Source organism: Pristis pectinata, chromosome X (genome assembly GCF_009764475.1).
Source record: "Pristis pectinata isolate sPriPec2 chromosome X, sPriPec2.1.pri, whole genome shotgun sequence".
NCBI classification, from domain to species: Eukaryota; Metazoa; Chordata; class Chondrichthyes; order Rhinopristiformes; family Pristidae; genus Pristis; species Pristis pectinata.
The window spans coordinates 13,534,607-13,560,040 of NC_067450.1; the positions used below are offsets into that span (position 1 = coordinate 13,534,607).

General features: G+C 46.1%; 1 protein-coding gene across 3 annotated transcripts in view; it reads right to left on the minus strand.

Moving 5' to 3' along the window:
- LOC127567049 (natural resistance-associated macrophage protein 2-like) overlaps nucleotides 1–25,434 on the minus strand; it is a 113,484-nt gene that overhangs the window by 71,892 nt on the left and 16,158 nt on the right. For all 3 annotated transcript variants that reach the window (XM_052009714.1, XM_052009712.1, XM_052009713.1), the window contains exon 2: nucleotides 7,466–7,549. In XM_052009714.1, the coding sequence (XP_051865674.1) occupies nucleotides 7,466–7,499 (34 nt within the window). In that variant the 5' untranslated portion in view covers nucleotides 7,500–7,549. The remainder of the gene's footprint in view (nucleotides 1–7,465; nucleotides 7,550–25,434) is intronic.

The window sequence follows — 25,434 nt, forward strand, 5'->3', positions numbered from 1 at the left end:
GGGTCGCCTGTAAAAGGCAACCAAGTAATGTGACACTTGAAAAAAAAATTATAATCTTCTCAAATCTGTTGCATCCCAGAATTTTTGGTTACATTACAGATGGAATCCAGAGTATGGATTTTCCAGGACAGTTGAGATCGTATCTACAAGCTCCGTGGTACAGACTGGCTCTGAGGATCCACAGAAATCAGTGAAGGAGGCAGGTTTTGCATACACCAACAGAAGAGAGAACTAGCACAGTCATAAGAATTGGGTGAGCTGAACAACACATCAGGTCCACAATTCCATTGTATAAGCCACATTTTTATTTAAAAACCAGTGGTTCCTTTTGATTGAAAGACCAGATTAAAATAATAGTTTCTACCCTATATTCAGGAATCATACAACATGTACTTATGGTGTGTCTTGTATGTATAGGCAGGAAAAGAAATAAAAGGAATAAAAATAGCAAGAGCTGTCAGCATGAAATGCCCAAAGGCAAGAAAAAAAAAGTTGGTTTTGAAAAGGTCCATTCTTAAGATACAGAGAATTCCAAAAGGTAACCACTGAAGCAGCTGAGATCAGCAGCGCAGCAGGATGGTGGGGCACTTACATGGATAGTCAGATTTGGTAGGATACAGGAATGGTTACAAGGCTTTAAAAGGTCCAGAGATTTACCAGGATGCTGCCTGGATTGGAGAGCATGTCTTATGAGGATAGGTTAAGTGAGCTGGGGCTTTTCTCTTTGGAGAGGAGAAGGATGAGAGGTGACTTGATAGAGGTGTACATAGATTGAGTGGACAGTCAGCCATTTTCACCCTGGGAAAAAGTCTCTAACACGAGGGGACATAACTTTAAGGTGATTGGAGGAAGGTATAATGGGGATGTCAGGGGTAACGTTTTCTTTTAAAAAAAACAGAGTGGTGGGTGTGTGGAACGCACTGCCGGCAGAGGTTGTGGGGGCAGATACATTAGGGACATTTAAGAGACTCTTAAATAGACACATGAATGATAGGGAAATGGAGGGTGTTGTGAAACAGGTTCGAGGTCTCAGAAGCAAGGACTCTGAACAGTCTTAGAGATAAATGATTTATTTACAAAAGACAAATGTGGGGAAAGGGTAACAGGAATAACACACACTCACAGTTGATAGCGAGCGTGGGAAAATCGCAACAGGGGTAAAATACACACACACACACACACACACACACAACGAACTGGGTACAGACAATCAAGGAAAAACGATATGATACCTGCCACCCCTTGACTCAGTGCAGGCACAGCACGGCACTATGCTACCAGGGATAGTGACTAAGATGCTCCCAACCCTTAAACAATGCACGCCTCACCAATGATTTCTCCGGCGCCGTTTCACAGTACTCGGCCTAGAGTGAAGCAGGGTGAATCCCTCAGAGACAAGAAGAGAGAGACGAGCACATGTGGCACTCTTTATAGTGCTGGAGGGCTGGGGGTCCAGCCCAGGTAATTCAAAAAGGCCAATGGCCCGGTGCCAGCAAGGACTAATCAATCACAAAGGCCAATGGTCAGGTGTGCACTGATGGGTGGGGCAGGGCCAAACCTTGATTGGCAGTGGTGTGTGTCTTCTGACCAGGTAGGGGCAGCGCTGTCATCCAACCAGGTAGGAGCAGCGCTGTCATCCAACCAGGTAGGAGCAGCGCTGTCATCCAACCAGGTAGGAGCAGCGCTGTCACGTGACAGCCACAACCCCCCACAATACAGAGGGCTACGTGGGAGGGAAAGGGTTAGATAGATCTTAGAGCAGGATAAAATGTCGGCACAACATCGTGGGCTGAAGGGCCTGTACTGTGCTCTAATGTTCTAAGTTAGAGAGACTGTGTGGAGTGAGGCCTTGTAGGAATGTGAGGAATGGGATTTTGAAGGTCTCATGCTCATGGAAAAATAGCCACTGCAGCTTGGCAAGCTGGCAATGCTAACTCAGCAGGACACCGGCCAGGGTTTTTGCAGAGAACTGCAGAGGATTCAAGAAACAAGAGCAGAATAGAACTTTTAGCAACGGTTTATGTTAAGGTCAAATCAGACACACGCAAGCTGTGTAGGTTAGTTACGTAAAGGTTTCAAATTGTCTGGCTCAGCTTGAGCAGGTAACAGGATATGGGGTCAGGATATGGGGTAACCAATTGTAGATTCATAGAGTCATACAGCACAGAAACAGGCCCTTTGGCCTAACTCGTCCATGCCAACCAAGATACTTATCTATGCTAATCCCACCTGCCTGCATTTGGCCCATTTCCCTCTAAACCTTTCCTATCCATGTACGTGTCAAATATCTTCTAAACGTTGCAATTGTACCCGCCTCTACCACTTCCTCAGGCAGCTGGTTCCACACAACCATCAGCCTCTATGTGAAACGCTTACCCATCATGTCCCCTTTAAATCTTTCACCTCTCACCTCAAACCTATGCCCTCTAATTTTAGATGTCCTTACCCTGTGAAAAAGACTACGACTATCAATCCTATCTGCACCCCTCATGATTCTATTATCAGGTCACCCCTCAGCCTCCTGTGCTCCAGGGAGAAGAGTCCTGTCCTGGCCTGTCCAATCTCTCCTTGTAACTCAAGCCCTCCAGTCCCGGCAGTATTCCTGAGACTCTTTTCTGCACCCTCTCTAGATTAATCACATCCAATGAAGAGTGGGATTCACAGTGGGGGCTGTGTTCCTCCTCTAGGTGAGGAGCCAGTGAGAGGGGCACCCCGAAACTTTTCCACCATCTACAAGACACAGGTCAGGAGTGTTATGGAAACCTTTTATTTGGCTACATGAGTACAGCTCTGAAGATACTCAAGCAGCTCAACACCAACCAGAACAAAGCAGCCCACTTGACTGGCACCACATCTACCACCCCAAACACTCCCCCCACCAGCTGCAGAGCATACCATCTACAAATGCACTGCAGTTAATCACCTTGGCTACTCTGATAGAATCTTCCAAACTAATGACCTCTTCCACCAAGGAGAACAAGGGCAACATGTGCACAGCAACACCATTGACTACAGGTCACCCTGTTACATACCATCCTGACTTGGAAATATATTTTCATTTCTTCATCGTCACTGGGTCTAAATCTTGGAACTCCCTGCCCAACACCACTGCATGAATACCTTAGCAAGAAGGACTGTTGTGGTTCAAAGAGCAGCTCACCAACATCTTCTCAAGAGAGACTGGGGCCGGGCAACAATGCTGGCCTATCACTGACACCCAGACCCCACAGTAAGCGAAGAACCACCACAGCCACTGTGCTGTCCAATCTCAGAGTATGAAATGATATTGCAGTGTGATAGGAGTGGTTAGGAGAAGTGCACTTAGACAAAAAATTGTGCAGCACGCTTTCTCATAAAAAGTAGGCAAGGCAGAGTAGCTTCAGGCAGTCTCCCCAATTTTAATCGGTTGAATCCGCAGGCAAAATGTAATTAAACAATGGAAAGCTTTTAAATTGGAGATGTTTCAGCTACAGTTTAGCTGTATTCCCGTGAGAGAGGAGGTTGGCAAAATTAAAGCCAGAGCTCCAAAGGATGATCAAAAAGATATAGAGCAAAGTATGAAAATGTATGTCAGGCTACTAACATGAGAGAGAACCAGGCTGATTACAGAAAGTTCGGAAGGGAACTAAGAAAAGGAAATAAAAGCAAAGAGAGCATGAGAACTGGCAGTAAACATAAAAAGAATCCAAAAATATTCTACAGGCAACAAGGGAAGGGCAAGAGTAGAGGTGGGCCTGATCAGATACCAAGAAGCAGGCAGAAGGCACAAACCGAGTACTTCACAGTCTTCACAAAGGACAAAGATACTGCAAGAGTTTTAGCAAAGGAAGGTGCTGGATGGGCTAAAAGTTCATAAAGAGAAGCTACTGGATATGGTCAGTTAAAGTGAATGAATCACCTGGTCCAGATGGATGCATCCCAAATTATTTTTAAAATTTTATCCATTTTTTGGGACCTCGGCATCACCAGCAACGTCAACATTTATTCCCCAACCCTGACTCCCCTCGAGAAAATGGTAGTGAGTCGCCTTCTTGAACTGCTTCAATCCATACGGTGAAGGTCCTCCCACAGTGCCAATGAGGAGCAAGTTCTAGGATTTTGCCCCAGTGACAGGGAAGAAACGGTGATATATTTTCCAAGTTAGGCTGATGTGCAACTTTGACCGTCCAGGCGGCTGTGGTTGTGGGTTTGGGAGCTGCCGTTAGAGTAGCCTGGGTAAATAACTGCAGTGCATTTTGTAAATTGTAAAAGATCTGAGACTTCTATTTGAAGGAGGACAAGTGAGTTTTTCCTCTAGCATCTTGGTTATCAGATATCCCTCAAGCAAGAGATTTTTTGGTCACTATCACATTACAGAGAATAAGGAGCAGTAGTAACCTTTCAACATGATCTGCCATTCACTACAATGATGGCTGATTCTCGATCTCAATACCATACTCCCTCTCCCCTCAAACTCTTGTGATGCATTTTGTGTCTAGGAATCAATTTATCTCCTTCTTAAATATATCCACCGACGTGGCCTCCTCAGCCTCTGTGGGAGTGAATGTCACAGGTTCACCACCCTCTGAGTAAAGAAATTTCCCCTCGTCTCAGCCTGAATGTCTTGCCCCATAACCAGTAACTGGTTCTAGATGCACCACCAGCTCCCCACCCTCCCCTACCCCCACAGTCAGGGGAAACATCTTCTCTGCACCAAGCCTGTCAAATCCTGTCAGAAACTTGCACAACACAGCAGCTAGTAGATCATAGTTGCCTCATAATTCCAGTGACCAGAGTCTAATCTGATACTGCCCATGTGGAGGTTGCATGTTTTCCTTGCAATCCCATGGGTTTCCCCTCGGTGTTTTGGTTATCTCCCACAGTCCAAAGACATGCAGGTTGGTAAGTTAATTAGGCACTGGAAATTAGTGCTAGTGTGCAGGAGAGTGGTAGAATCTGGTGGGGGGGGGGGGGGGGGGACGAGCGGTGTTGGGAGAAGGGGGTTAGATGGATGGAGAGATTGGTGGTTAGCGTAGAATTAGTGTAAGTGGGTCATCGTGGACTTGGTGGGTCAAAGGGCCTGTTTCTGTGATGATTTTATCTCCTCAGGCCTAGTCAACAGAAGCCTACTCAACTCAAATCTCATGGAGTCATAGAGCACGGAAACAGACCCACCAGCCCATCTGGTGCATGCTGACCAAGGTGCTCATCTAAGCTAGTCCCATTTGCCCACATTTGGCCCATATCCCTCTTTAGACCTTTCCTATCCATATCCTTTCCTGTCCAAGCGTCTTCTAAACGTTGTTAATGTACCTGCCTCAACCACTTCCTCTGGCAGCTCGTTCCATACACAGAGCACCCTCTGGGTGAAAAAGTTGCCCCTCAGGTACCTATCAAATCTCTCCCCTCTCACCCCAACCCATGCCCCCAGGTTGCCGATTCCCCAATCCTGGGAAAAAGATTGGGTCTGTTCACCTTATCTATGACCCTCATGATTCTCTTGTTATGCAACAGTCTGATCATCCCAGGAATCAGTCTGCTGAACCTTTGTTGCACTCTCTCTCTCTCTCTATGGCAAGTATATACTTTCTTACGTAAGGACACTAAAACTACCTACAACCCTCCAACTGTGATTTAAGCAAAGCCCTGTAGCAAGGCATTCTTGCTCCTGGACTCAAATCCTCTTACAATGAAGGCCAACATACCAATTACCTTCTTAACTGCTTGCTGCACCTGTGAGTTTGCTTTCAGTGACTGGTGTACAAGGACATAGAGACTTTTTTGTACATCAGCATTTTACAATCTCTCACCATTTAGATAATGCTCTACCTTTTGTTTTGATTGAAGTGGATAATTTCACATTTATCCACATTATACTGCATCTCCCATGTGTTACCTTGTCTAAATTGCCTTGAAGCCTCTTCACTGACAACACAAAAGATGGTGTGAACTCAGGAATATCACATTTGGTTCCCTCATCCAAATTATCGATGTATATTGTGAACAGCGGGAGCCCAAACACTGATCCCCATTGTACACCAACAGTCATTGCCTGCCACTCTGAAAAAGACCTATTTATTCCTGCTGTATAACCTTGCTCTTAGCAAAAAAAGCTATTGTTTTCCTTTATTATATTGGCGACTAAACTTCAAAAATAGCTCATTAACTGTAATTTGCCTTGGGATGTCCCGAGGTTGTAAAAGGTGATAGGCAAGTGAGAGACTTGCGCTAGGCAGCGCCATAGTATTGAAGAAATAAAATATAATATTGGGAAGAACAAATACAGATCCCATTATGAGAACTGGTGTCCTCACAGAGAGCGAGGATAAACAAGAGGGACTGATGCTAGATACTGCAGGCCAATTTGGTTCAGGCCTTCATTACTGTGATCTCTCAACCCACCTTTATAAGCTACCATCACACATGAAGCAGGTTGATATTGTGATTTTTAAGTCATTGTGCAATTGTTTGGGCTGTAGTCCCTAATGCTAATGTCTTTTCTTACTGCCTTATCCCCAGATTACATCAACCCTGAAGTCTTAAATCACTCTCTTAGGCAAGTCACAGCTTGTTTGTCCCCTTGAGGAATAGGTAAGATTTTGGTAACATGCCCAGGATTTTAATGGGTCTGGTCTGGTAATTTCCTTAGCTACTGAATACATCTCGAGACTATAAAATTCAACTCTTATCTTTGAAACTGGCAGAGTATTACAGACTTTATCTAGCGGGTAAAATATGAATTAATTTTACCAAAGATGAATAAGCACATAAAAAAAAGAGCCATATTATTTACCACAGACATTGTTTCATCTAACCAGGGTGGGAGCAGGCAAAGGATGATTGCAACTCAAAATAAGGGTCTGTAAATAATAGAATTTTCTTTTCCTCAGAATTTCTTATTATTGTGGCAGTTCAATTGAAATAAAAGGAAATATTAAAGATGACTGTAGCTGAGCTTATAAAAGGAGACTGCATGGGCTTTCACCTGTGGGTCAGGCTAGGATTCAAAGCACTTACGTAAAACACGGTTTACAACTGGCTTTGCAGAAGGAAACAGAAAATAAAAGAGCTGGAAGAGGTAGGTGAGTCGACAGAAAAGCTGCTGCTTTTGAATACAAGATCAAACCTGCCTTACAATAAGGATGGAAAGGTCTGGCTCAATGTGGCTAAATGTTTCTACCTCTGGTGGGAATGCATTAATGAGAGTAATGCTCTTGAGTTTTGACGTGCAAGGCTGATTGTGTTTATGTAGTCCATGTCAGTCTGGGATTAATTGCTATTGAGCACCATGCACTATAATCCACCTGGCAGTGTCAACAGGAGGGATTCAATGCATCTTCTCCAGTGCAAGTCATGTCATAATATGGGGAGCATTAAATGCTTCTGCAGAAAGTTTTTAAATATTACACCAATTTATAGCAGAGGCAGGGGAAGGTCAGTCTATAGTGATCTGTGGATACCTACAGGACACAAGCACTGTCTTTACCTGTGCTCTCTTTTGTCTCCTGGTCAGGAGCCATGACGACTGGAACGAGTCCACACTCAAAGTTCTCTGAAGAAGCCACGTTCCCTATAGCAGATACAAAACAAAGAGTATAAGACACAGAAGAGGGGAACACCAAATGCATCATGGGGACTGCAGAACTGGCTCAGCACAAACAGGTACCCACCCAACAGGAAGTGAAATGTTAAAAATATCTTGGAATGTTTCAGCACAGTGCCAAGGTTGACACATAGCAGCCAATAGTAAAAAGCCCTGGTTGGGTGGGGAGTCCTTTTAAAACAATTGTGACTTTTAAAATATTTCAAATTTTACAAATGAAAATGTTAGAAATATCTGTATGGTGCAAAGCATAATATATCGCAGTATAAATCTAAGATTCATATACCAACCTTCCAGACACAATACACTGCAACATACACTTGTAAACATGCAGCTTATGCACTGGTCCTTAAACAGTTCTTTGAGGGGTTAAACAATCTAACGATCACTGAAAACTTTAATCAAGATGGAGTACCTGCTGTCTTAATAGTGAAAGGTCATTGTTATTAAGATTAATGGAATTAGGGGCTGGTTAGCAAAGCAAAGTTGGAACAACTCCCAAGTGTGTGCATAGTACTGCTCCAGTATAACTAGTCAAAGCTACAAAGTTACTAGGAAGCCTCCCAGCGTAATGACAGCTTCCCATAAAATGTGACATGGGACAGCCAAATTTTCCCAAGCAGAAGATGGCACATAGAATGGTGGTTTTATCACACAGATGTGCTGATCTTCAACAGAACCTGCTTGTTTGCCTTGCCTCTTTGCATTCCACTCCTGGCAGTCATTGAGTTAGGGACACGAGTTGATGCTTCAATTACCAGTCTCCCAGATAGATCTGTGTTTTTCCCTCACTAACAACAGCTGCCTTTCTGCTAGAGGTATTTCACAGATTCATTCCGATTCTTAGGAAACACTTATGGCAGGGTTGGTAATTCTGAAGCACAAAATAGAATCACTTGGACAAAGTTCATCTGAAATAGGGCTCCGCCATCTTTGAAGACAAAAGTAATCACACAGTGGACAGCTTTGCCTCATTTCTCCCTTGAGATTCTTTCAACCTTACATGGAACTTTGGATTAGATACACATTGCAAGATGATATCCAAGATTTGGCCATCTAGTCTCATATCTTCTATAGTCTTCATAAAAGGATTTTCTTCTTTAAAAAAAACAAATTCTAGAATGGTTCCCATAAATTGAAAGGTAGTAAATATAACTCCATTTTTATGAAAACAAGAGAGCAAACAAGCCCATTAGCACATCAATAATAGGGAAAATGATAAAATGCATTTATGAGGAAGTAGTAGCAGAAAATAAGATTGGGCAGAGTACTAACTCAATGTAACCGCACTGTGTAATGAATTGACCTGTACAATCGGTATGCAAGACAAGTTTTTCATTGTACCTCAGTACAAGTGACAATAATAAACCAATACACAGATTTATGAAAGGGAAATGTTTGACAAATCTGAGGTTTTTTTTGAGATTGTAACAAGCAGAATAAACAAGTGGATGTGGTGGATTTGACTTTCAGAAAGGCTTTCCATAATATGCCACACAAAGTTAGAGCATGTGGGATTGGCGGTAATATACTGGAATAGTTTGCAGATTGGTTAACAAAAACGAGGAAATAAAAGTGACACGTTTGGGTTGAGAGGCTGTGACTAGCAGGGTGCCGCAAGGATCAATGCTGAAAGCCCACTATTCCCAGTCTATAATCAGGTGGTTTGGATGAGAGGATCCAAGTTTGCTGATGATACAAAGCTGGACGGCAGCTTGGGTTGTGAGGAGGGTGCACAGATGCATCAAAAGGATAAAACAGGCAAAGTTAATGGGTGAAGATGTGGCAGATGGAATACAATGTGGAAAAATGTTAGGTCATCCACTTTAGTAGAAAAAAAATAGAAAAGCAGAGCATCTTTTAAATGGCATGATTTAGAAATTGAGTACATAATACATACGGAGTTTTTTTGGGGAGGTTACCAAGGAACTTGATGAAAACAAGGCAGTAAACATGGTAGGCTGGTCCAGAAAGTGAGGGCACACTGGATCCATGGTGTGTTGGCAAACTGGATCCAGAATTGGTTCCGTGAAAGGAGGCAGAGGGTAGTGGTGGAGGGTTGTTCCTCTGATTGGAAGTCTGTAACCCAGAGGTGTATCGCAGGGATCGTTGCTGGGACCTTTGTTGTTTGTGATATACATAAATGACTTGGATGAGAATGTAGGTTGTCTGATAAGCAAGCTTGCGAATGACACAAAGACTGGTGGAGTTGTAGATAGCGAGGCTGGTTGCCTAAAGATATAGAGGGACATCGATCAACTGGAAAGTTGGGCAGAACGGTGACAGATGGAATTTAATCCAGACAAGTTGAGGTAATGCATTTTAGGTCTTCTAATACTACCTGGAAGTATACAGTAAACATCAGGGACCTTAGAAGCACTGAAGGACCTTGAGGTGCAAGTTCATAGCTCCTGAAAAATAGTGACACAGGTGGATAGGGTAGTGAAGGCAGCACTTAGCTTGCTTGCCTTTCTAGGCAGGGATTTCAAGTATAAGAGTTGGGACATCATGTTGCAGCTGTACAAGACATTGATTAGGCTACACTTGGAATACTGTGCGCAGTTCTGGTCACCACACTATGGAAAAGATATGGCAGAAAGAGTGCAGAGAAATTCTCCAGGACGTTGTCTGAAAGAAAAGGTATGGAAGGATATAGAAGATCCCAGTACGAGCAAGTGGGATTAGTGTAGATGGACAAAAAGGTCAGCATGGACATGGTGGGCCGAAGGGCTCATATCTGAGCTGTACAACTCTATGGTGCCCAGTGGTTTAGTGGGTAGAGGGCTGGAGGAGCAGGAGGCATATCTCATGAATCAGACAAACTTGCAGGGGGGGGTGGCTAAGAAAGAAATCAGAGACAGATGGGAGTACAGGGCTGGAAGAGCAAGAGTTCATTCCTAGTCAACATTCATCCAGTGTCACACAAGAATAAAAAAGGACAATATCTGGTTCATTTCATACAGCTATTTTTGAGACCTTGTGTGAATACACTACTAGATTTCCATCCATTAACAGTGAGCACACTTCAAAAAGTATTTCCATGGCTGTAAGTACTTTGGGATTTTGAAGTTGCGCAAGACACTACTTAAATACAACTTTCTCACCCCCCACTACGTCAGTTTTGGGAGCTCATGTACGAACCTAGACTTTGCAATAGAGAAGCTGAAATAAAAACTGCAAATATGGCCAACTGTGAAGATGACAGTCAGTGACTTCAGAATGACATAACTGATTAGTGAATTGGACAGATTGATCTTAAAAGAAAAAGGTGTAATTTTGGGAAGAACATCACACATATTTGCTGAAACAGTAGTGTAGTAGCAGAAGTTGGGTTCAAGAGCACATACCCTTGAAAGCTTTATCAATGTTTACCTGCTTTTAACAATGTTTAAAAGAAAACATTTTACGTTTAGGCATGAAGTGCAAAACCAAAAGGTGAAGCTAAACCTATTCAGATGATTGGTCCCCTCTGCTACCTTCCGATTTGAGGAAGGTGTCTGGAATCAATGGTATTTTAGGTACTCATATTTACTGAATCATACCTTGCAGATAACGTGTTCAACACGTTGGAGCTAACTCCTCCAACACAATTCTGGGTACATCTTGCCCCACTTGCCAGTGGTGTACTGGCAGGAGGAAATAGCCCTAGGAGAGTCCTCAACATCGACTCCAGACCCCATGAACTTTCATGGCATCATGGGCAAGGAAACCTTCCCTTGATTCCCACCTACCATCCTGAAGGACACAGCTACCCGACTGGGTCTGGGACAGGTAGTGAGTGAACCAACACAAGGGATAGACCTACTTGAACTCATCTTCACCATTCCACCCATGGCAGATACATCTGTTCATGACAGCATTGGTGGAAATGACCACCGCACAGTCCTTGTGGAGACATCTCCTGTCTTCACACTGAGGACACCCTCCATTGTGCTGTGCGGTACCACATTATGCTAAATGGGATAGACTCAACAGCTCTGGCAGCTCAAAACTGGGCATCTGTGAGACACTGTGGACAACCTTGCAAATAGGAGTAGCTCAGGTAGGCAGCTTGGATGAGTTGGGCTGAAGGGCCTGTTCCCTTTCTGTATAACACTATGACTCCATCAGCAGCAGAAATGTTCTCCACCACAATCTGCAATCTCATGGCCCAGCATATGCCTTCCTCTACCATTACCATCACACCAAGGGATCAACCCAGGCTCAATGAGGAGTGCAGAAGGTCATGCTGGGAGCAGCACCAAGCAAACCTAAAAGTGATGAGGTGTCAGCCTCATGAAGCTGCAACACAGGACCATAGGCACGTTAAGCAACAAAAACAGCATGCAATACACAGAGACACAAGAAAGGCTGCAGGTGCTGGAAATCTGGAGCAACACACACAAAATGCTGGAGGAACTCGGCGGGTCAGGCAGCATCCGTGAAGGGAAATGGACAGTCGATGTTTTGGGTTAAGGCCCTTCACCTAGACTCATGATGACCCTAAGTGAGTGGGTGGAAGGGATTGAGGAGAATGTGGGGAGGGGAAAGTGGGATTAGTGTCAAAATGGAGGCCTGATGGTCAGCACATACTTGGTGGGCCAAAGGGCTGGGCTTACTGCTGCACTGAGCACAACGTTCAGGCATACGTTAATAGGTAAGTAACATTCATGCCTTAAAAGTGCCAGGCAATGACCACCTCCAACAAAAGAGAGAGAGTCTAACCACTTTCCCTTGGCATTCAATGACAATACCGTCACTGATTCCCCCATCATCAATACCCTGGGGGTCACCATTGACCAGAAACTCAACCACCAGCCACATAACTACTGTGGCTTCAGGAGTAGGTCAGAGACTGGGTATTCTGCAGCAAGTAACAACTCCTGACACCCAAAGACCTTTCCACCATCTACAAGGCACGTCAGGATGAAAGATTCACCATGTGCCTAGATTAGTGCAGCATCAACAACTCTCAAGGAGCTTGAAACTATCCAGGACAAAAGCAGCCTACTTGACTGGCATTACCTCCCTGAACAATTTTTTTCCCCCAGCACAGTGGCTGCAGTGTACACCATGTACACCCAGACAGCATTTCCAACCCATGATCTCAACCTGCAAGATGGACAAGGGCAACAGGCGCAGGCAAACACCACCACCTGCAGGTTTCCCTCCAAGTCACACACCATCCTGACCCGGGAACAGATCGCCATTCCTTCATCATCACTGGGTGTAAATCCTGCAACTCCCTCCCCACTAGTACTGTGGGAGCACCTTCACCAGAAGGACTGCAGTGGTTCAAGAAGGAAGCTCACCCCCACCTTCTCAATGGCAATAAATACTGGCCACGATCCTGAAACCAAAGATTTATTTTAAAACTAATTTCTGTGAGCTCCTCATTCACTATAGACTCGTTGTCCTCCACTGTTTCTATGAGGTTTACAATGTCATTGTCCGTGAAGATGAGCATAAAATGGTTGTTTAATTTCTCTGTCATTTCCTTATTCCTCAATATAAATTTTTTCATCTCGTTTCGTAGGGGACCAACATTGTTCTTTGCTAATCTTTTGCTTCCTACACATCAATTGAAACTTGTAGTTTTTTCCTCCCCCAAACATTTCTTGCCAAATTCAGATTTTTTTTCCCCTGATCCTCTGGCTCAAATGTTTTCTTTGGCAACATTAGATATCTTTTCCTTTGACCTAATACTATTTTTAAACTTCTCTTGATAGCCACAGTTGAATTATTTTACCTGCTGTTTTTTTTAATGTCCTTAATCCTGACACAGGGCAGACACTGCAGTTTTCAGATCATGCTTGTGGCTGCAGAAAAGAGCATCCTATCCCCCAAACCATACTGTTTGCATTCACTACTACATCCTTCTTCACCTCTCCAACTTGAACAGCCAAGTTGCTGGCAGTTTCCTCTTGCACCCTGTGTGACAAACTCTACTTGTTGGTAGTGCAAGGGCTATCACCCTCACTTCTCTGAAGTCCCTCCTCTGTGGGTGCTGTGATTTTAGCTGGAACCACAGATTTAATTTCCCAGGGATCAGTACTTTTGTGTCACCTGACCCAAACCAGTTCAAGCTGGTTACTCAGTTACTTGCGAGATGAAAGGTCACTTGTTCACCACTTTATAAATCGCTCAAAACCTACAAGGTTACAAGAATTTAACTGTAAGACCAAGTTGAATAAATAAAATTTTAAAATAAAAATCAAGTCCTCTCCTCACTCAGCAAAGTCCACACTCCATGAATGCTAAACTCGAAGGATCCAGAATACTGCACACAGCCATTAACCACGTCCCTTTACTGAACCAGTTTACAACCTTGGTGTGTTAGAATACATAACCATGCCATTGATATTACTAACCTTTTCTGATTCCTTAACAATGAAAACTTAAAACTACATTCTGAAAATTCTTGCCACAAACCCCCTGTGCCTATAGCAGTAAAGCTCAAATAATTCAGCATCTGATTGTTTGGAAATCCCAACGGTCTGGCACCTGCTCACTCATTAGACTGGAGAGTGAGCAGGGGGTTCAGAGAAGGGTGGGTGTGCAGCCAGGGCCAGACTTGGCAACATTGGGGGGGACAGGAGTTGGGCTGGGTACGTGGTCAGAGCCAGGGTCTGCACTGCCTTAGTGTTTTCATCTTGTTTTGACACTACTTAAACACTACTTTAAAACTGTGCACTATCACCTCCTTACTCTGACTGCTGAAAGCAAAACTTGTGATGTTTTACAGTTGTTACCATTATTGAATTGCAGCATTTCACAGCTACCTACCTAACTAGTGTTTAGTCCTTCTAAAAAAAAACATCAATACATGCTGCTTCATTCCCCTTTAGTACCCCATGCTACTAATTTTATCCTGTATGGCCACGTGAAATACCTTTTAAACTACATTTCGAAACCTCCAACCTTATCCAAAGATGTTTGACAGATTTACAAAAAGGGGAAAACTGGAATCTAATGTCATTTCACCAAGTTCAGAAAACATCCTTCAGCTACTGCTGAGAAGATAAACTGTTAAGTCAATTGTCCTGAACATGGTTTTACAAACAGTTCCTGTGCTCTGATGCTTCTGACCATCTCTCATCTCAGTTATAGATATCCCATTTATATTTAATATGTTGTTAGCTACATTACAAAATTCAATAGTTCAACATCAGGAACACACTTGGAAGAAAGGTTCTCCACACCTTGGGGTCAGGGTTATCTCTCACTCTCAAAACCACACATGGGGCTGGGTGAGGCAAGAGGTACACAAGCTGCAGCAACGAGATCCAATTTGCTGCCGATAAGGACTCAACGGTCACTGCAGGTCACATGGCACAGCCTCTCCCTGTCCAAAGTTTTCCAGAGAATAACCCACACCACTTGAAATGGATGGGACTGAGGTAAGTGAAAGGATGAACATGTAGCGGTTGCTACCGCGGAATAAAACAAGACTCTACTCGGAGGATTGCCAAACAGAACTGGTTTATTTTCCCGCCTTGTGCGGGCCCTTTAAGGGAGAAAAACTCCCGCCCAAAAAAACCGGCAATGACGTAAGTCCTACGTCATCAGGACTTTCCCGCGCGCGGGTTCTCCCCGTCGCTCGGAAAGACGAGGCCCGCCGCCATCTTGGGCCTCGTCGCTCCGACGCCGCGTGACCCGACTGCCGAGCCGGTTCGCCCGACTAGACGGTGAGTCGCCACACAACCCCCCCCAGAACCGGCGAGACAGTCCCCAAGGTCCGTGGGCTGTGCCAGCTGCCGCTTAGGGGGGCGGCCTCTGCGTCGTGGCGTGGCAACCTCGACAGGCTGTTGCAGATCCAAATGGGCCGGTTTGAGGCGGTCCGCCATGAAAACCTGTTCCCTGCCTCCAATGTCCAAAATAAAAGTGGATCCGTTATTCCGTATGACTCGGAACGGTCCCTCATATGGTCGTTGCAATGGCGCCCGAGGTGTGCCCCTGCGAACGAAAACAAACTTACAGTCCCGTAGTTCCTTGGGCTGGCAGGATGGGGCTTGACCGTGCCATGAGGTGGGAATCGGGGCCAAGGCGCCGAGCTTCTCGCGCAGTCTTTGTAGAACTGCTGGGGGTTGTTCCCCTTGGTCCTGAAGGGCAGGTATGAAATCCCCGGGGACAACTAGTGGCGCCCCGTATACAAGCTCAGCTGACGAAGTGCGGAGGTCTTCTTTGGGGGCAGTGCGTATGCTGAGCAGGACCCAAGGCAGCTCGTCAACCCAGTTAGGACCCTTCAGGCGGGCCATCAAGGCCGATTTTAGATGGCGGTGAAAACGTTCCACCAACCCGTTTGATTGAGGATGGTAGGCCGTGGTGGTGTGCAGCTGCGTCCCTAGCAGGTTCGCGAATGCAGCCCAGAGACTGGAAGTGAATTGGGTGCCTCTGTCTGAAGTGATGTGGGCCGGAACGCCAAAACGTGAGACCCAAGTTGTGAGCAGCGCTCGGGCGCAGGAATCAGTTGTGATGTCAGTCAGGGGGGTTGCCTCAGGCCACCTCGTGAACCGGTCCACGATGGTAAGGAGGTACCGGACTCCTCTTGAAACCGGCAGAGGGCCCACGAGGTCGACGTGTATGTGGTCGAACCTCCTACGGGTAGGCTCGAACTGCTGTGGTGGGACCTTGGTGTGTCGCTGGATTTTTGACGTCTGGCAGTGCAGACAAGTCCTGGCCCACTCACTGACCTGTTTGCGCAGGCCATGCCAGACAAACTTGCTGGCGACCAGTCGGACAGTAGATCTGATGGACGGGTGCGCCAACCCATGTACCGAGTCAAAAACGCGTCTCCGCCAGGCTGCAGGGACAATAGGGCGGGGCTGACCAGTTGCAACGTCGCAAAGTAGGGTCCGCTGACCTGGACCAACCAAGAAATCTCGGAGCTGCAGACCCGAGACTGCAGTTCTGTAGCTGGGCAGTTCGTCGTCGGCTTGCTGTGCGTCAGCCAGGGCCGTGTAGTCGACACCCAAGGATAGGTTGTGGATGGTTGGTCTGGAAAGTGCATCAGCAACAACATTATCCTTTCCGGAGACATGTTGGATGTCAGTTGTGAACTCGGAAATGTAGGATAAATGTCTCTGCTGACGAGCTGACCAGGGATCGGAGACTTTGGAGAAGGCAAAGGACAGAGGCTTATGGTCGGTGAAAGCGGTGAAAGGCCTGCCTTCTAGAAAGTATCGGAAATGCCGGACCGCCAGATACAGCGCTAGAAGTTCCCGATCAAAAGTGCTGTACTTCAGTTCGGGCGGTCTAAGGTGTTTGCTGAAAAATGCCAAGGGTTGCCAGCGGCCTTCGAGTAGCTGTTCCAGTACCCCACCCACCGCGGTGTTGGACGTGTCTACCGTGAGGGCAGTCGGGACGTCAGTCCTAGGGTGTACCAGCATCGTGGCGTCTGCCAGGGCGTCTTTGGCCTTAACGAAAGCAGCCGCAGCCTCGTCAGTCCAGGTGATGTCCTTGCCCTTACCAGCCAGCAGCGAGAACAGAGGGCACATGATACGGGCTGCTGCAGGGATGAAACGATGGGAAAAGTTGACCATCCCAAGGAATTCCTGTAGGCCTTTGACTGTGTCGGGGCAGGCAAAATGGCGGATAGCATCCACCTTGGCGGGTAGGGGTGTTGCCCCGTCGCTGGTGATTTTGTGGCCGAGGAAATCGATAGAGTCAAGTCCGAATTGGCACTTGGACGGGTTAATCGTGAGGCCGAAATCGCGGAGGCGGGAATACAGCTGGCGGAGGTGGGAAAGGTGTTCCTGGCGGTTACAGCTGGCGATCAGTATGTCGTCCAAGTAAATGAACACGAAGTCCAGGTCTCGGCCTACCGCGTCCATCAGCCGCTGGAAGGTCTGCGCGGCGTTCTTAAGGCCGAACAGCATCCGAAGGAATTCGAACAGGCCGAATGGGGTGATAATCGCAGTTTTGGGGACGTCATCCGGATGGACCGGGATTTGGTGGTATCCCCTAACGAGGTCCACTTTGGAAAAGATGCGGGCCCCGTGTAAGTTCGCTGCGAAGTCCTGGATGTGAGGGATGGGATAGCGGTCCGGGGTGGTGGCGTCATTCAGCCTGCGGTAGTCGCCGCAGGGCCTCCACCCTCCGGTAGCTTTGGGGACCATGTGCAGGGGGGAGGCCCAGGGGCTGTCTGACCTGCGAACAATCCCCAGCTCCTCCATGTGATGGAACTCTTCCTTTGCCAGGCGGAGCTTGTCTGGAGGTAATCGTCGTGCTCGGGCATGAAGGGGTGGCCCTGTGGTAATGATGTGGTGTCGTACCCCATGTGTGGGCCGAGAATTTGTAAACGAAGGTGCCAAAATCGATGGGAATTCGGCTAGGAGCTTGGCGAAATCGTCGCCAGAAAGGGTAATGGAGTCCAGGCGCGGGGCTGGTGGGCTGATTTCTCCAAGGGGATAGGTCCAGAGAGTGCTAGAGTGGACTAACCGCTTCCTTCGCAGGTCGACTAACAGGTTGTGGGCCCGAAGGAAATCGGCTCCTAGGAGTGGTCGGGCGACGGTGGCAAGGGTAAAGGTCCAGGTAAAACGGCTGCCGCCAAAGTGTAATTGAAGCGTACGGGTGCCGAAAGACCGTATCGTTGTACCGTTGGCGGCATTGAGTAGAGGACCTGGTGGCCTGTCACGAGTGTCGCGGCCTGTCGGGGGCAAAATACTGACCTCCGCTCCAGTATCAACGAGGAAATGCCGTCCAGATTTCTTGTCCTGAACGAAGAGGCGGCTCTGTCGGCCGCCAGCCGCCGTAGCCATCAGCGGCGGCTGGCCCTGGCGTTTCCCTGAAACTTGCAGGGTGGGCGGCATCGACGGGCCTCCGCACCCCACCTCTGATGGTAGAAGCACAGCTGGTCACCCGTGTCGTCGTCTGCGTTCCTGGGGCGTGGCTGCTCGGTTGCTGGGGCCGGGCGAGGCAGGCGTTGGGCTCGCGGCCTGGTGATTTGACTGACGGACGAACCGCTCTCGCGCTTGGCCCTCCACAGGACATCTGCCCGGGCGGCCACCTCACGGGGGTTGCTGAAGTCGGCATCAGCTAACAACAAGTGGATGTCATCAGGGAGCTGTTCGAGGAAGGCCTGTTCGAACATCAGGCATGGCTTGTGTCCCTCGGCCAATGCCAGCATCTCATTCATTAGGGCGGATGGGGATCTGTCCCCCAGGCCATCCAGATGAAGCAGGCGGGCGGCGCGCTCACGACGGGAGAGGCCGAAGGTCTGGATCAAAAGATCTTTGAAAGCCGGGTACTTATCTTCCTCCGGAGGCGACTGGATGAAGTCTCCAACCTGGGCGGCTGTCTCCTGGTCCAGAGAGCTAACCACATGGTAGTACTTCGTGGAGTCGGAGGTGATCTGCCGAAGGTGGAATTGCACTTCGGCCTGGTCAAACCAGACGCTGGGCCAAAGTGTCCAAAAGGTGGGCAGCTTGAGGGCCACTGCGTTGGCTGCTGCGCTGTCGTCCATTTCGCGGGTCCAAAAGCCGTTTGGACCGTCGGGGTCACCAATGTAGCGGTTGCTACCGCGGAATAAAACAAGACTCTACTCGGAGGATTGCCAAACAGAACTGGTTTATTTTCCCGCCTTGTGCGGGCCCTTTAAGGGAGAAAAACTCCCGCCCAAAAAAACCGGCAATGACGTAAGTCCTACGTCATCAGGACTTTCCCGCGCGCGGGTTCTCCCCGTCGCTCGGAAAGACGAGGCCCGCCGCCATCTTGGGCCTCGTCGCTCCGACGCCGCGCGACCCGACTGCCGAGCCGGTTCGCCCGACTAGACGGTGAGTCGCCACAAACATGTAGATGATTTGAGATGGAGACAAATAGAAACAAGGACACAGGAAAGAACACAAGAAACAGAAGCATTCAGCCCCTCATGCCTGCTCCACCACTCAATCAACACAACCAAGCCCAGTCAGAATTTTGTATGTTTTAAATGAAATATTGCTCACTGCTTTAAACTCAGGAAAGTATAAATCCAATCTGCTTAAATCTTTCTTCATATAACAAATCCAATCCCAGGAATCAGTCTGATGAATCTTTGTAGCACTCAGTCTCTTTCAAATATATTCTTCCTTAGGTAGGGAGACCTTAACTGTACACATTGCTCCGGATATAGTATTACCAGGCCATAATTGGAGCAAGACATCTCTCCTCTTGTACTGAAATGCTCTTGCAATTTGGGCCAACATACCATTTGCTCGCTGTACCTGTTCATTAACTTACTGTGATTCACATACAAGGACACACAGGGCCTTTTGAACACCAACTCCTTTCAATCTCTTACCACCTAAAAATAAACTCTGCCTTTCTATTTTTCTACCAAAAAGTGGATGACTTGCATGCCCTTGCCCACTTACCTAGCTATCCTATCTCCCCCACCATCATCACCAAAGCCTCTCTGCATCTTCCTCACAATCCACACTGCCAGCCAGCTTTGTATCAAAGTTGGGTATATTACGCTTGGTCTCCTCATCTAGATCATTGATACAAAGTGTGAACAGCTGGGCCTTCAGCACTGACCTCTGCAGCATCCAAGTATCTACAGCCTCCCAAGTCACAAATTATCTGTTTATTTCTATTCTGTTTTCTCCCTATCATCTAATTTTCAATCCACGTCGGTAATATTACCCCCCAAATCCCAGGCCACATACACTAAATGTATTTAGTGCCTTCTTGCATGGCATCCTTTTAAAGGCTTTCTAGAAATTCAAATACACTACCATCTACTGGTTATTGCTCATCTATTATGCTAGATAGAAAGTCAAAATATTAACCTAACTAATATTTTCTCTACTACTGATGGTTAAGTTGATCATCAAGCTAACTGATTTATTGTTAAATTTTCTCCCTCTTCCCCTCTCCTCTTTTTAAGCAGTGGGGTTACATTTGCTACCTTCTAATCTGTAGGATCCATTTTAGAGTCTACGGAATTCTGGAAGACAACTACTAATGCATTCACCATCATAGCAGCCACCTCCTTTAAAACACTAGGATACAGGACATCAGTTCCTTTCCATCCCATTAACTTCACCAGTACTATTTTTTTGCTGCTAGAGTCAGAGTTATAGAGAATGGAAACAGGCTCCTCAGCCCAACTCATCCTATCTGAGCTAGTCCTATTTGCCTGCGTTTAGCCCATATCCCTCTTTCCTATCCAAATAGCTGTCCAAATGTAATTGTACCCGCCTCTACTATTTCCTCTGGTAACTTTTCCACATACCCATCACCATATTGTGCAGAAAAATTTGCCCCTCAGGTCCCCTTTAAATCCCCCCCCACTCACCTTAAATCCATGTCCTCTAGTTTTCGACTCCCCTACCCTGGGCAAAAAGGCTGTGGCCATTTACCTTATCTATGCCCCTCATGATTTGATATACTGCTATAAGGACACCCCTCAGCCTCCGACTCTTGCAGGAAAACTGTCCCAGACTGTCCAATTGCTCCTTACAATTCAAGCCCCTACAGTCCCAGCAACATTCTTGTGAATCTCTTCAACACTCTTCCTAGCTTAATGACATCCTTCCTATAGCTGGGCGACCAGAACTGCACACAGTACTCCAAGTGTGGTCTCACCAACGTCATGTACAGTTGTAATGTGATGTCACAACTCTTGCACTCATTGCCCTGACTGATGAAAGTAAACCTGTCAAGTGCCTTCTTCACCACCCTGCCTACCTGTGTTACCATTTTCAGGGAACTATATTACTTTTCTTTTCAGCAGCTCATTTACTCTACTATCTCCAAGAGGTTTTCTGTCTTCTTCTTCTATAGGCAGGCACAAAATATGTATTTCTCTCCTGTTTCCTTATTCCCCCGTCACCATCTGTAATGGACCTACTAGCAGAAAAGGGGATCTTTGATGATGATCTACACCCTTCGTAGTCCATCCCCACAGGCAGCATGATCTGGACGTTATTAATATCCTAGATATTCACTCTTTTACAGGAAAATTCACCAGTAATGTCACTTGCCCAGGTAAGTGGCGCTTCCGTAACAATCAAGAGTTTTGATACCACCAGAACAAAGCAAAATACTTAATTAGTACCCCATCCATCTTAAATATTCATCCCTCCATTACTCAGACACAGTTGCTACACGTGTACCATCTACCAAGACTTCTTTGACAGCATCTGCCAAAACTGCAATCACCAGCATCTGGAAGGGCATACGGGAACCTCCAATTTACACACCACCCCAACATGTAAACAGATTGTTGTTCCTTCTTCACCATTGGGTCAAGGTCCTGCCATTTCCTATCTAAAGTATCTTCACCACATTTAGGTTGCAACAGTTCAAAATGTGGATTGCCACTAGTTTACAGATAGACAATAAGTACTTAAACGGAAAAAATGCTGGAAATGCTCAGCAGGTAAATGTTTCAAATGCCCTTCCATCAGAACCACTAGCCTTACTATGACATCTACAAGTAGAAACAAAACCAATGATTAGGCCCGAGTGGTGATACACCTTTGGAATGCAGGTGGGGGAGAAGGGTCATCTTTGATCCCATTGTTCAGAGTAAACATGCATACCTACAGTCCTTTATAGTGGAGACACAAGAAATTCTGCAGACGCTGGAATCTGGAGCAATACACAAAATGTGCTGGAGGAACTCAGCAGGTCAGGCAGCATCTATGGAGGGAAATAAACAGTCGACGTTTTGGGCCGAGACCCTTCATCAGGACTGGATAGGAAGTGGGCAGAGGCCAGAATAAGAAGGTGGGGGGGGGGGGGGGGGGAGGAGGAGGAGCACATGCAGGCAGGTGATAGGTGAGTCCAGGTGATAGGGGGAAGGTAGGTGGGTGGGAGGATGGGAGAGATGTAATGAGATGGCTGAGTGGAGATAGGCAGAAGAGGCAAAGGGCTGAAGAAGGAATCCAGTAGGAGAGGGCAGTGGACCATGGAATAAAGGATGGAGGAGGGGAGGAGAGGAGATGGGCAGGTCATGAAAGTATCACTCAGGCATTACAAACAAGGTGTCACATCTTGCAAATAATTTTGTCGTGGTCTCAAACAGCTTCAACAGGTGTTAATAAAATTAGTGCGCATGAAGTCAGACATTACAGCAAAGAAATTGCGTCCATGCTAGCATGTTGCAGATTCAGCATCTTGCAACCACTTACTTAAAAATCACATCCTTAACAGAATGATTTTCCATTGGGGGCATTGTCCTCAACATTATCAGAGACTTTTTATAAGGTTGCAGGGGGTGGGGGGAAAGTGAGTGGAAAGAGGGAGAGATCAAGACACACACACGGAGGGAATGAAAGATAAAGACAGGGAGGGAGGCAAGGGACTGAGAGACACACTCACAAGGAGGCAAGGGAGATATACATGACATAACATTTCAACAAGTTGAAATTCTTCCCGAGAAGCAGTTATTGGAGATAGCTGTTTCTGCTGAATCAGACTACTATCTGGGCTAAGGTTTATCTCATTTCCAAAATACTCACAAATCCAGTCCAGGCAGCTTAAGATGTAAAACTGCTTACAGTGTCCTTCGCAACACAGACTTTATAACTTTCTATTGAGAGCACAGCTGCAAGGACAGAGAAGCCTGCAACCTTCATCTTAGTCACAAGACCAGCCTGACTATCTCAGTTCATTCACCAGTGGATGGCAGGGGATTGAGAAGCTAGTCATGACCCCTCCTTCAGTATCCTTGCTGCCAGGGATCCTTATCTTGATACAGGCCATTATGAGCCACACAAGATACTGCACAAATCCTTCACCCACTTTCATTTGAACTAGAAATGGCCTTGCAATGAGGATGCTGTTGCATCTATTAAGCAGGATTAACCAGAACCACATTGCATGCACAGAAGTCAGAGATAAAACCGAACAAAAACTCAACAACAGCCAATCCCAACTTGACCCAGGCCCTTGTATTTTTTTTTAAATACAAATCTGACCCAACATATTTAGTCGGGTCCTGTCGAGCTCAGAGTACATTTGCAGGCTCTACACAAGGTACAGGTTTGGAGGTTAAAGGCACAAATTCATGGTGCTTAGAAGCTTATCCAGTATTTCAGACTGGCATGGAATTAAATGGTCATCACAGCACCTTTCTCATCCATAACTGCTTTCAATTAATGTCACTGCCAGATACTCAACCTCCAGAGACAGGAATCCAAAGTCATTTGACATCCAGCATCAAATTCACCAAGCAACAGAGGTTTCACTGGGAGACAGTAACCCTCCAGGAACCCTGTGACTCACAACCAGCAACAGGAGGTTTTACTGCTGTGGTTGAAGGCCACTGTAAATGGAAAAAGGCCAAGCCATAAGTCTGTACACATCACTTCATACAAAAGCTGTGCAAGCATATAGCAGCACAGGTAAAAAAAAACATTCCATTCAATGGAACTTAATCAAAAATAGGACACTGAGCCACCTAAGGAGAGACGACACCATGTGGGTGCCTGCTGTGATTCAGTAGATTGTACTCTTGGCCCGTACACCTGAAGCTTGGATGGAAAATTTAGACAAGTGCCAGAGGCCTGCACGAAAAGTGTACAGTGACATTGGAAGATTTCAGAAATTCCGGTTATGTACAAAAAGAGGGGCAAAGTTTCTGAAGGCTCTGAACAGGAAGACAATAATTTTAAAATTGTGTTGGTTAACTGGAAGCCAATGTAGATTTGTGAGCACAGGAAACAGGGTTTGGTGCATTACTTTTGGATGAACTCAAATTTACAGAGTATAGAATAGAGGGACCTAGCAGAGTGTTAGAATTGCCATTTAGATGTAGAGTCATAGAGTTGTACAGCACAGAAATAGGCCCTTTGGCCCAATGAGTTTATGCCATCCATCATGCCCATCTCTACTAATCTCACTTGCCTGCATTAATTCCATATCCCTCTAAGCCTCACTCATTCAAGTAAATATCCAGATGACTCTTCAATGTTGTTACTGTTGCTGCCTCCGGGAGCTCATTCCAGATACCAACAAATCTTTGAGAAAAATGTATCCCTCCGATCCCCTTTAAACCTCCTAGCAAAAACATGGATGAGGCTTTCAACAAAAGGTAAGTTGAGGCAGGATGGAGTTCAATGGTATTACATAAGTGGAAGTAAATGGTCTTGGTGATGCCTTGAATGTGAGATTCAAAGCTTATTTTGGGATTAAATGTGACAGGAGGGTTGGGAAGGGTCTGGTTTAGTTGTAGACAGTTGCCAAGAAGGATGGAATCAGTGTCTAGGGAATAGGGTATGGCAGAAGTAAACCGAGATGGCTTTAGTCTTCCCATAATATAATCTGAGAATCGTTCCGCTCACCAGTGAGCAGTCGGGTAATTCAGAGGCAATGGAGGAAGGGGTCCAGTGGAAGTGGTAAGATAGAGCTAGTTGTTGTTCATGGACGTGGAAGTTTATGCATTTTCAAATGTTGCTGCTGAGAGGTAGCACATAGAAAAAAAAACAGCAGAGGATCAAGAATAGATCCTTAAGAAATCCCAGTTAATAGTGCAGGCTTCTCTTTACAGTATTTTTATTAAATCCATGAAAAAAAATACAGAGTACATGCATCAAGAGAGTAAAAATACTACTGAATACATGGTGTTAAATTGTACTTAGGATTACAATACTCTAAATCAATAATCACATATAGTAGTTAGTTAATAAAGGAAGGAAAAAAATTGAAATATTTTATTACATTAGTGCAGGCTTCTCAAACTTACGTTTGACTTTATTGGAACAGTGTAGAAGGCCACAGATGGCGAGGTCAGAGTGGGAGTGGGATAGAGAATTAAAGTAACAGGCAACTGGAAACTCAGGGTGACCTTTCAGACTGAATGGCGGTAAACTGCAGAGAGGTCACCCAGGCTGTGTTTGACTTCTCCAATGTAGAGGAGTTCTACAAAACAGACCCAAGCACTC